General features: G+C 45.0%; 4 protein-coding genes across 4 annotated transcripts; 1 reads left to right on the top strand and 3 right to left on the bottom strand.

Annotated features, from left to right (window-relative positions):
* Positions 1-502: 502 nt before the first annotated feature.
* Positions 503-1,258, top strand: LOC117343370 (leucine-rich repeat extensin-like protein 3). The gene is made up of 2 exons (XM_033905712.1): positions 503-568; positions 872-1,258. Exons 1-2 carry the CDS (start codon positions 503-505, stop codon positions 1,256-1,258), a joined length of 453 nt encoding a protein of 150 aa, XP_033761603.1.
* Positions 1,259-3,898: 2,640 nt separating this feature from the next.
* Positions 3,899-6,723, bottom strand: LOC117343369 (cell surface glycoprotein 1-like). Its single transcript, XM_033905710.1, has 2 exons — positions 4,501-6,723; positions 3,899-4,378 (listed from the first exon to the last, which is right to left on the bottom strand). The coding sequence occupies exons 1-2, from the start codon at positions 6,721-6,723 to the stop codon at positions 3,899-3,901; spliced, it is 2,703 nt and encodes a 900-aa protein (XP_033761601.1).
* A 3,251-nt stretch (positions 6,724-9,974) lies between these two features.
* Positions 9,975-10,781, bottom strand: LOC117343897. Its single transcript, XM_033906446.1, is given in 2 exon segments — positions 9,975-10,642; positions 10,644-10,781. Coding segments are annotated over 2 exon segments (534 nt in total). The 5' UTR covers positions 10,707-10,781; the 3' UTR covers positions 9,975-10,171.
* LOC117343896 (protein yellow-like) lies at positions 10,755-11,871 on the bottom strand. Its single transcript, XM_033906445.1, has one exon. The coding sequence runs from the start codon at positions 11,524-11,526 to the stop codon at positions 10,777-10,779; it is 750 nt and encodes a 249-aa protein (XP_033762336.1). The 5' UTR covers positions 11,527-11,871; the 3' UTR covers positions 10,755-10,776.
* Positions 11,872-12,192: the final 321 nt, after the last annotated feature.

Raw genomic sequence — 12,192 nt, 5'->3', positions numbered from 1 at the left:
CAGGATTTTTACAGTTATAGTCGCTTTAAAGATAACACGTGAGACACCACTTAAACATGTACTATTACTCATTATAAATCTTAACAATCTAAGTATCAAGGGAAGGGAAAGACGACAAAGAAAGAGGATAAAGATAAGAAGGAATATTCGTGTTGCCTAGGTTGTCCACAAACCGTTAATTTGATGACACAAAGTGAGACAATTCAATTTAATATTTGTTTGAAGTAGAAGGTCAGATTCTCCCACAGAAGTGTATCGACATGAGATACTGTTTAAAAATGCCTTACAAAAATATTGTTTCACTCTTTTTATACTTACTCTATCTTCGCATATACTCTTTCACGATTTTATTTATTATGACGACTTCGTCACATACAGTTTGACCCGGATGCATGTGGATTAACCATATCCCTGATTCTTCAAGGTCAACGAGCGGTGGAATACAGGATGAATTGTTTACTGAACTCTCTGGTGTCCCCTTAACAGACGCCTATGTTTTCCCATGAATTCTGAAACAGACTTTATGCAAATGTGCGACAAAGGATTGACAAAAGTGTTTGAAGAAAGTGTTTGTGAATCAATAAGTACAGTATATATGTACACTGGTCAGTTTTACACCACGTGATATAACTATGTTTACAATATCAATATCGACATATACACCGCCATAGTTCACGAGCTTTCTTTCCATGTTAATGCATGTAATTCAGGTTTATTTATACTCTTTTGTTACACGACAATATATAAACATGGGGCAAAGAAGCTATTCTAACAGTGTGGACAATGAAAAATGTCAAATTTTCGAGGCAATCCGTTCCTTTATCAAGACACAGAGAATACATATAAATAAGATTAAAGAAAACGCGAGTAGACCCCCCCTCCCCTTCCAACACCACCATCACAACCACCACCACAACCACCACCACAACCACCACCGCAACCACCATCACAACCACCACCACAACCACCACCGCAACCACCACCGCAACCACCATCACAACCACCACCGCAACCACCACCGCAACCACCACCACAACCACCACAACCACCACCGCAACCACCACCGCAACCACCACCACAACCACCATCACAACCACCACTACAACCACCACCGCAACCACCACCACAACCACCACAACCACCACCGCAACCACCACCGCAACCACCACCACAACCACCACCACAACCATCACCGAAACCACCACCACAACCACCACCACAAACCAAAATTACAAAAATAACATATAGAATACAATGATTCATTTTTAATGTTTTGTGTTGGATTGTGAAGTGGCAATTGGGCGTTAACCATGTATTATTTGACACACTACAGCTTACAGTGACTAATATCAACTGTTCAATATGATAACAGGATCTTTCTAATAAGTCGTCACTACTTTTCACCTCTGTACTCTAGATCCGGAATGAGTCTTCAACATATCTTTGAATTACACTACCTCTCAATGAAAATAAAACACGAAAGGAAGTGTTAGGAGTTTTTTTATGGTCATTGTACAGATGACTTCTCGAGCTGGCTTGAATTTTATTTGCACCCAGCAAATTTGGCTGTTTAAAATTCAGGATAAGGTAAACACCTATTTGCTCTTGGAAACACTTTACTAACGGATGCAGAAGATTTTAAAGGAGTGGCCTATGACGGCTCGCGAGACATTTAGAAAGAAACGTGAGACATTTTTTTAAATGCATTGTCCGCAATTCAAACTTGTTTGATTGCTGACTAGCATAACATTCGTTATCGGAGATGGTGTATTTGACAGTTTTATGTTCCAACAGCCATCAATAAAGCTAAAGTGCTGCTGTCTTCCTAAACAGCTCTTTTCCTAACACAAACTATATTCTCGAATATGGCGCTGTTTTGGTAGCATGCAATATTACTTCTTTGTCAACAGAGATATCTATCTTCTTCACACATACAGATATTTCAATTTACACTCCAGCAGATCTCATTAGAACTTCCAAATGTCTGTTTCATCATACACGGCCTTTAGTTGAGCGTTCGCCGCTGTGAGGAAGGCTTTGGGTTCTGTCCCCTAGCCGAGACATACCAGAGTCTTTAAAAATGGTAGTTGCTGCTCCTGCTTAGCGCTCAGCATATTTGGAGTGGGACGACTGGTTCGCCCGTTGTCAGTATAATGTGACCGGGTGGGGTGTGCTGCTGGGTGTCTTCGACAGTATGATTCAGTGAGGTAGCACTATAAATCGGCAAAAGTTCCGGCCTATCACAAGGAGACTTAACACGAACATACCGCAGCCTCCCAAAACACACATACGCACTCATCACACGCATGCATCTCGCACGAACGGGAGGACGTCCTTAAATGACCTTAGCTGTTAATAGGACGTTAAAATAAAGCAAACGAAACCAAACCCGCCAACCAGAGGGCGTCGTGGAGTAGGGATCGACACGGCCGGTGATGGTTGGAATCTACTTCATGATGCTGTCATGGAGGTCTTCAGAGCTCAGTGTCGCAAATCTACCTCAATATGCTGTCACGGAGGTTTGCAGAGCTCAGTGTCGTAAATCGACCTCAATATGATGTCACGGAGGTCTCCAGAGCTCAGTGTCGTAAATCTATCTCAAGATGATGTCACGGAGGTCTCCAGAGCTCAGTGTCGCAAATCTACCTCAATATGGTGTCACGGAGGTTTCCAGAGCTCAGTGTCGTAAATCGACCTCAATATGATGTCACGGAGGTCTCCAGAGCTCAGTGTCGTAAATCTATCTCAAGATGATATCACGGAGGTCTCCAGAGCTCAGTGTCGCAAATCTACCTCAATATGGTGTCACGGAGGTCTCCAGAGCTCAGTGTCGTAAATCGACCTCAATATGATGTCACGGAGGTCTTCAGAGCTCAGTGTCGTAAATCTACCTCAATATGATGTCACGGAGGTCCCCAGAGCTCAGTGTCGCAACTCTACCTCAATATGGTGTCACGGAGGTCTCCAGAGCTCAGTGTCGCAAATCTACCTCAATATGGTGTCACGGAGGTCTCCAGAGCTCAGTGTCGCAACTCTACCTCAATATGGTGTCACGGAGGTCTCCAGAGCTCAGTGTCGTAAATCGACCTCAATATGATGTCACGGAGGTCTCCAGAGCTCAGTGTCGCAATTGCCTGACCGAAGTAGAGGTTTGGTTCTTTAACGACAGAGAAATCTGTAAGTTTATAAAAGACATTATTTTATTCGACCTGATGGGAAATATAAAGTTAATAGCATTGAGACAAATTCAAATTGAATTGCTTAAAAAAAAAAAAAAAAAAAAAATTGAAGAAAACAAATATTCAACCCGTATAGGAGAATGTATTACTTCATGTATGTCCGAAATACCACAGTTTTCTGTTCTATAATGATAGACATAAAGTACAGATGCTTCGTTCACACTATTTGTTCCACAAATTTGGTATTTTGATTTGTTCCACCAAGTTAGTATAATATAATAAAAGTATTGTTTACTATGGAAAAACATAGTCAATGAACAAACAAGATTTCTTTGTGATTAAAATATAACGTTTAGTTAAAACAAACAAGTGACGTCACGGGATGACGAAGAAACCAAAATTAGGTATGTTGCTCAAATTCCATCATTTTTGACTTGATCGTTGCTTGCCCGTGTTTCCGACAGTCTCGGTCGTCGATGGCCTTGGTTTTTACCTACAAAATATAGTGATTCAAATAAGTCTGATGTGGTATATGGTGTGGGATATGATGATATGATGTGGGATAGGATGATAGGATGTGGGATAGGATGATAGGATGTGGGATAGGATGATAGGATGTGGGATAGGATGATAGAATGTGGGATAGGATGAATCTGTGTGGGCTAGTGTGCTGGGCTGTGGTCTAGGTTTGGGCTCGGATGTGGGCCGGCTGTTGGATGCTATTGATGTGGCTCTGCTTCCTGTGGGCTCGGCTGCGGCTGTGGGTCTGCTGTGGGCTCGGCTGCTGGGGCTGGCTCGTCTGTGGGCCCGGCTGTGGGCTCTGTTGGCTCGGTTTGCTCTGCTGTGGGCTCGCTGTCGCTGTGGGCTCGGCTGCCTCGGCTGCTGGTGGGCTCGCTCTCGGCTTGCTCTGATATGGCTGTGGGTCCTGCTCGGACTGTGGGCTCCTTTGCTTGCTGTTGCTCCTCTCGGCTGTGGGCTCGGCTTCTCGCTGCTCGCTGTGGGTCGTGCTGGCTGTGGCTCGTGGGTCGGCTGTGGCTTGTGGCTCGTGCTGGGCTGTGGGCTCGCTTGCTTCTGCTCGGCTGTGGATCGGCTCGGCTGTTGGCTTGCGATCGGCTGTGGGCTGGTGTGGGTAGTGGGATCGCCTCGGATGTGGGATACGATGACTGTGTTGGGCTCGGTGATGGCTGTGGCCGGCTGTTCTGTGGGATAGGATGTTGGATATGATGATATTATGTGGGCTAGCTGATGCTGATCGGCTGTGGGCTCGGGCTGGTGTGGGTAGAAGTGGGATATGCTAGGATGTTGGATCGGCTGATAGCACTGTGGGCTTGTGTGGGCTCGGATGATAGGATGTTGGATCGGCTGTGGGTTGGTTGCTCTGATGTGGGACTGCTGTTGGCCTCGGTTGCTGGGCATGTGTGGCTGGCTGTCTGTGTTGGGCTCGGCTGTTGGGTCGGCTGCTCGGCTGTGGGCTCGGCTGTGGGCTCGGCCTGCTACGCTGTTGGCTCGTGCCTCGGCTGTGGGCTTGTGGGTATAGCTGAGAATGTGGATAGGATCTAGGATGTTGGATGGTTTGTCGGTTGTGGGTGTGTGATCGGCTTTGTGGCTGTGGGCTAGGATGCTTCGGTGTGGATAGGATGTATGTGGTGTGGGATGTGTCTGGCTGTGGGCTGGCATGCATCAGTTGTGGCTCTGGCTGCTTGGTCAGTTGGTGGATGCTGGATTGCTGTGGATGGATGCATACTGCTGTTGTGGGCTCGGCTGATGCTGTGGGACTACGGCATGCCTCGGGCTGTGTGGCTCGGCTCTGGACTGTGGGCTCGGCTGCTGGTGCTGTTTGGCTCGTCTGGTCGCTGTGGGCTCGCTGCTGGCTTGGGGGCTCGTGCTGCTCGCTGTGGGCTCGCTGCTCGGCTTTGGCTCGGCTGCTCGGCTGTTTGGGCTGGCTCTGCTGTGGGCTCGCTGCTAGGCTGTGGGCTGTCTGTGGCTGTGGCTCGGCTGCTCGGCTGTGGGCTCGCTGCTCGGCTGTGGTGCTTGGCTCCCGTGCTTGGGCTCTGCTGCATCGGCTGTGGGCTGGCTCTTGTGGCTGTGGGCTCTGGCTGCTCTGGCTGTGGGTCGGCTGCTCATGCTTGTGGGCTCGGCTGCTCTCCTGTGTGGGCTCTGCTGGCCCGCTGGAATTGGGCTCGGCTGTGGCTGTGGGCTCGGCTGCTCGCTTGGGCTCGGCTGCTCGGCTGTGGGCTCGGCTGCTGGGCTGTGGGCTCGAGCTGCTCCGCTGCTCGGTGTGGGCTCGGCTGCTGGGCTGTGGGCTCGGCTGCTCCTGTGGGCTCGGCTGCTCGGCTGTTGGGGTCGGCTCTCTCGCTGTGGGCTCGTGCTCTGCACTGTGGGTTCGCCTGTGGCTCGGTCTGCTCGGCTGTAGGCTCGGCCTGCTCTGCTGTTGGGCGTGTCTGCTTGGCTGTGGGCGTGTCTGCTCGGCTGTGGGACTCGGCTGCTCGACTGTGGGCTCGGCTGCTCGCTGTCGGTCTCGGCTGCTCTGCTGTTGGCTCGGCTGCTCGGCTGTTGGTCGGCTGCTCGCCTTGGGCTCTGCTGCTCTCCTGTGGGCTCGGCTGCTCTGCTGTGGGCTCGATGCTCTGTGCTGTGGGCTCGGCTGCTGCGCTGATGGGCTCGGCCTGCTGTTGCTGTGGGGCTCCGGCACTGCTGTGCTGTGGGCTCGCCTGCTCTCCTGTGGGCCTCGCCTGTTGGCTCGGCCGCCTCGGCTGTGGGTCTCCGGCTGCTCGCCTGTGGGATCGGCTGCTCTGACTGTTGGCTCGGCTGCTGTGCTGTGGGCCTCGGCCTGCTGTGCTGTGGGCTCGGCTGCTCTCCTGTGGGCTCGGCTGCTGTGCCTGTTGGCTCGGCCTGCTGTGCTGTGGGCTATGCCTCCTCGGCTGTTGGGCTTCGGCTGGTGGCTCGGCTGCTCAGGCTGTGGGCTTGCCTGCTCTCCTGTGGGCTCGGACTTCGTGCTGTGGGCTCGGCCTGCTCCTGCGCTGTGGGCCTCGGCTAGCTGAGCTGTGTGGGCTCGGCTGCTGTGCTGTGGGGCTCGGCTGCTGTGCTGTGGGCATCGGCTGACTGTGTCTGTGGGACTCGGCTGCCTGTGCTGTGGGCTCGGCTGATCTCCGTGGGCTCGAGCCTGCTGGCTTCGCTCAGGCTTCTCGCCGTGGGCTCGCTGCTGCTGCTGTTGGCTCGGCTGCTCGGCTGTGGGCTCTGCTGCTCTCTGTGGGCTCGGCTGCTCGGCTGTGGGCTCGCTGCTCGGCTGTGGGCTCGGCTGCCGCTTTGGGTGGCTGCTCGCTTCTCTCCTGTGGGCTCGCTCTCGCTGTGGCTCGGCTGCTGGCTGTGGGCTCGCTGCTCTCCTGTGGGCTCGGCTGCTGGCTGCTCGGCTGTGGCCTCGGCTGTGGCTGGCTGTGGGCTCGCTGTTCTGTGGATCGCATGATGGCTGTGGATAGCATGATAAGGATGTGGGATAGGATGTGGGATAGGATGATATATGTGGATGCATGATGCTGTGGGATCGCATGATCGGATGTGGATAGCATGTGGGATACTGATATATGTGGATAGCATGATAGGATGTGGGATAGGATGATAGATGTGGATAGGATGTGGGATAGCATGATGGATGTGGGATAGGATGATAGGATGTGGGATAGGATGTGGGATAGCATGATAGGATGTGGGATAGCATGATATAATGTGGGATAGGATGATAGGATGTGGGATAGGATGTGGGTAGGATGATAGGATGTGGGATAGGATGATAGGATGTGGGATAGGATGTGGATAGGATGATAGGATGTGGGATAGGATGATAGGATGTGGGATAGGATGATAGGATGTGGATAGGATGTAATTATAATCTACTGTATAACCAGTTTTATATATATGTATATATATATATGTAAACGATGTACATTTTCAAGCATACGATACAGAAATCAGTTGATTCTTACTTTGGGTGGATTTGTTGCCCCAATTTGTTGTAAATAAACTGGCTTAGATTTTGGTTTAAGGTTTCAAACTGGTTTTCGAATTGGTTCTGAAGTAAAGCTCTTGAGAAACCAATCAAAAGTTCTAGCTTCAAGATGGCATCCATTAACGAACAAATCTGAATAGATTCTAACCAATACGACAATTCTGGGAAGGTAGTTACTGCTGAACTAATGAGAACTCCTTCAGACATGGCATCTCAACACACACACAACGTAAAAACATTCCCTGTTTCCAAAATTATATAGGGCGCAATATTCCAGAATAAAGAGGTGAATGTCTTAAGAAGACTTAGGATGAATTTGATTCTCTAATTAACATATCGTCAAAACATCAAGTGAAAACTAAAATACCTATGAAAAAGTAATAACTTCTATCCCTAAAATATCTCTCCGTCCAGATGACGCTCCAAGCCATAGCCGATTAGTTTGGAGTTTGTGAAGTTATAATTTTTAATATGCAAAGAATTGCTGCCAGCACACTCAAAATAGTCGGAGGGTGAGAGATTAATGAAGTTGGTGTTCTGAGCTGCTGTGTACTGTATGACCTAAGTTAAGCGATTGAAGAGTAACTGATGCCTGTCGTAGAAGTGGTATATGTAATTAATGCATATATCTTCATTAAAAGTTTTAAAAGAAAATAATTTGTACAGTATTACTCGCGTCATATAAAACAGGCCATATTTTTAGCAATTAATTACATTTCATTTTACTTTGACTTTATTCCTTTCTCGATAAATGAAAACATTTCAAGTTAATATTTCCAGTAACCTAATAATATTTATTATTTTATTATGATTTTATGTATTTATATATTTTTCGTTAACATTTCTGTGAAAAAACTAAGTTAATCTAATGAGTAAATGAGATATAACGGGTGACTCAATCCTTGACCAGAATACATGAATATTTTTTATTATATTAAGTATGTTAAATATCACCCATCTGACGTTATCTTGTGGCTTTTTCCTTCCATTCAAGGGTTTGGCCCCTCCTTTAATCCTTTTTATCAGCTATATAATTACATTGAAGTGTAACTCATGCGAATAGGCCCATCATAGCCACCCGGATGTACCATCAAGCGGGCTGAATACATTACTGTATAATCAAAGGAATTCAATATCTGTAAGAAACCACTTTTAAACTCTTCCTGGTAGTAAAGAAGTTTACTTTATTTGTTTGTTTGTTTATTTACTTACTTTTTTTATTCGGTTTATTGTTCTGTTTATAATTCATGCGTTTTTCTCTAGCGTTGTATTAATACTAAACCTACAATAGTCATTACATTGTCATTACATATGTATCCATTCCTCTTAAACAAATGACAATCAAGTGTCATCAAACAAGGTGAACTAAACTTTCAACGACACGAAGACTGGGATTATGTGATTAGTGATCTGGGCCCAGTTGTTCAAAAGGTGATTAGCTTAATCACTTGATTAGTGAAAATTTCAGTTTTCATTTCTTGCAAAACCTGTAAGTATGTCGTCTTTAAATCATGCCAGTTGGAAGTAAATTAAGAATTACAGAATTTCATAAAGTTTCATCAAGTTAGTTCTACCAGATCATTATATCAGGATTTGAAAAATGTTGTTAAAATGAGATTAGCCTGATCACCTTTTGAACAACTTGGCCCCGATATAAATATTGTACTGCGTATAACTAGTAAATAAATCTCTCCATTCTGATCAAGTACTACATCTATAGTATCGTAACTCAATGATATATGGATGGCAGTGACGTATTGGGATATCCTATTAATTGCTATCAAGTTTATTCTTTATCTCTACCCCGCAAGCTATATTTTGCTTTAAGACTTTATTTTCACGCATTATCTAATGTCGCCAATCATTATTCAGAACAGGAAACATGTAGACAGAATTACCACTTGGTCACTGTTTGCCAACACTTGAGCAAGACATCCGGTAAAACGCCGAACGTAAATCATACTGATTAAGGGATTTTATTTCATTCAAAACCCTATGCCTGCATTTTGCAACTCGCAACTCGCAGTTTGTAACTCACAACTCGCATTTTGTAAGGTCGCTGATATTGTCTTTGTTTGCGAGAAATATGTGCCTTCTCTCAAATGTAAAGAAATAAGAAAAAAACATTTAATGGCTAAACTCATGTTTTTGTTTGTTTTGTCTTGTTTTAATCTCGATGATTAAAAGATTGTACAAAAAATAAGAATACATATTAATAGCACATTTTAATATGAATGTGATAATATATGTAGTATGTATGCATGCCGTATAATGTATAACTATATCGTACGACTGTTCAGTGTTACTAGGACCAGTCAGACCCACGAGTGGTCGAAGAAATCGCCGGATGATGAATAACATAAAAATGTATATACTGCACAGATGTTAAATTCCAAGGGCGTAATATTTCGCGGTGTTTCCAGTCGGACCTGGTTATCGAGTATTACATTACCCGTAACGTCACATTGTAAGCATTCCTGAATATAGCGAAATTTAATCCCCGCACGAATATTACCAGCTAAACTGCACCATACACTTGGACTGGATGGACCAGAAGTGTGGAAATCCAGACTGGATATTAGGAAAATCAACATGGGTTTCAAGAGAGTCACACCAACCCCATATTTTAACCAATTTCGTATCCTTTGAATATTTTTGAACATTTTTCAAAAATCGTGTTTCATAATAAACAAACCACTTACACTTGAACAATGCACCCCCCCCCCCCCCCCCCCCCCCAAAAAAAAACAAAAAAAACAACAACAACAACAACAAAAAAGCAAAAGATTTGGTGGTTAGTCTTCTTCGCGTTCATGACCATCTATATATTTCTCGAAGAAAATCGGGTGGTGAAAGTTGTGAAACAAATATTAGACTATGAACGCTGATTTTTTAAATTTTGTAAATATATAAAATGAAGAAACATTTTGAACACGTCGTTGAACATCTCGTAAAAACTAACGAACTTATCTATATCACTAAAGAAAATGATTTAAAGCATGAATGACGTCGTCAACACCACCAACACTGAAAATAACATCAAATTACAGGTCATAGTGTTCATACTGCCGTTCGAAATATCATCTTTTGTCCGTGACAGTGCAGAAGAAAGGTAGCCCTTCTCTCCAATTGGTATTTTCCAAATGAACATATTTGTTTGTGTAAGATTTCGTCTTCCTGTCACAAACATGTCTAAACCGTTGGCAACGAGCCAAAGATTCTGACGGTCGTCCATGGCAAAAGTGTCAATCCATCGGAGACTGGTTTTGTTGGAGATAACCAGCTGTTGATTAAACGAATTGTGTTTGGCCGGATTGATTGACCACTTGTATACAGAATTTGTGGTCAAGCCTCCGAAGTACAATGCTTTGTCAGTGAACACCATTCCGTCTGTGAGGTCAACTTTTCGACCAACACTTTCCACAGAAAATATTGCTGATCTGTTCCTTAGCAATGCCGTTGGACACTCTGTACAACGAGTATCCATTCAATGCGCAGAAGTACAGGAACCGGAAGTCGAAGCTCATGGCTATGCCATCAATGGTGGCTCTCGTAGTCACGTGATTCTGCCCAATATTAATTGTTTCGGTTCCAGGTTCAGATTCCCATAGATGAATGCTTGAAAAAATATGACGTATCCTGTTTGAAGTCATACACATACAATTTAGCATCAGCCGTGTCGGTGATATATGCAAACGAGGCGACGCCATTTACGTAGTCAATGACAATGTCGTTCATAAAATTGGACGTTCTTGAAACGACGTTGTCGGGAAACTCATATATGTGTATTAGCTTGTCACTTCGGACGTCGTAAATAACCAATTTAGCTGGACAAAGGTCCTCTGGTTGGTCCGTGAGGCGATTGATTCGTCCAGAATCTATTATCCACATGTGTCCTGTATTTGGGTCGATCTCCATGCTCTGGACGTACTGGAGCGCGTCACAATCCCCGACTGTTTGCATCTTCCAATTAGGATATGGTTCTAGAATGCTTTCCTCCGAATTCAATAGATTGGTCATTACTTTGTTGAGCGTCGATGGGACGCCTGGTTTCCATCTTGGCACGGTCACATAAACGCTTCCATCCAATACTTTAATTCCAGTAATGATATTATTTTCCACTATGTATCGCTTCTCGGTGATAAACTGTTGTTTTGTCGTGTCATTTGGCCAGGCGTAATCCAGGGATCGCCATTCGTAGACAACTTGTGGTTGTCGTAAAAGCACACAATGCACATGCGTTAGAATTAAGATGAAAAACATGAAATGTACCAGAGACGCCATTGCACAAAGGCTAGTCGTTATAATACATATATACAGATTTACTTCGGGAACTCGTATGGTCATACCTTCATGAGATGGGCCAAATGTAAAGCCAATTACAGTTGTGTATGTTCAGCTTGATACTTGACGTACTGTACATAGAAACCAAAGAATCCGAGTCTTCTCTTAGGTCAATTCCTAACATGGTGGACAAATTGGGTTTGTGTTCTGAGGACGAGTAAAATCTCCTAATATGTGTAATAACGGAAGAAGCATGATTAAGAAATTACAATGCATTATCTAGGGAGACATTTTCATGAAACAATACCCCGTATCATTTTAAATGTTTCGAAGGAAAATGATAATCAAATTAAAAGTAGTTAAATGGTCACATGTTTCGGTATATAATTAAACATTTTGTCATCAAGATAGTAAAACCTTTGACAGGTGAGTATGAACAGATACAATCCGCGTGTTATCTGTAGCTTTCGCTGAGGCCGCATGTCAGAGATCCTAGTGACCGAATGTCCACTTCAACACCAAAATTGACTCGTGTTAAGGAATGTGTCATTGATATCAGTGGCTAAAATGCCTGGGGACATAAGATTTGACACATTATACATAGCTTGTTGGAGTTAAGGACTAGATTGTCCAAATCCCAGCTGATATGAAGTGACTCGGTTGTATCCCGTTGACAAATATAGCGCCATCACCATTACGTAACTATGTGACCTTGAGACATAACCTTGC

Source organism: Pecten maximus, chromosome 15 (assembly GCF_902652985.1).
Source record: "Pecten maximus chromosome 15, xPecMax1.1, whole genome shotgun sequence".
In the NCBI taxonomy this organism is placed as follows: Eukaryota; Metazoa; Mollusca; class Bivalvia; order Pectinida; family Pectinidae; genus Pecten; species Pecten maximus.
The sequence above is the reverse complement of the archived record's forward strand: the minus strand, read 5'-3'. Positions and strand labels throughout refer to the sequence as shown.

Excerpts from the sequence above, each read along its gene's own strand:
- LOC117343370 (XM_033905712.1), top strand. The coding sequence starts at position 503 with ATGAATTCTGAAACAGACTTTATGCAAATGTGCGACAAAGGATTGACA. Across the intron at positions 569-871 it reads CAAAAGTGTTTGAAGAAAGT|ACCCCCCCTCCCCTTCCAAC; the intron begins GTTTGTGAATCA and ends AAACGCGAGTAG.
- LOC117343369 (XM_033905710.1), bottom strand. The coding sequence starts at position 6,723 with ATGCGATCCCACAGCATCATGCATCCACATATATCATCCTATCCCACA. Across the intron at positions 4,379-4,500 it reads CGAGCCCACACAAGCCCACA|AACAGCCGGCCACAGCCATC; the intron begins GTGCTATCAGCC and ends CCTATCCCACAG.
- LOC117343896 (XM_033906445.1), bottom strand. The coding sequence starts at position 11,526 with ATGACCATACGAGTTCCCGAAGTAAATCTGTATATATGTATTATAACG.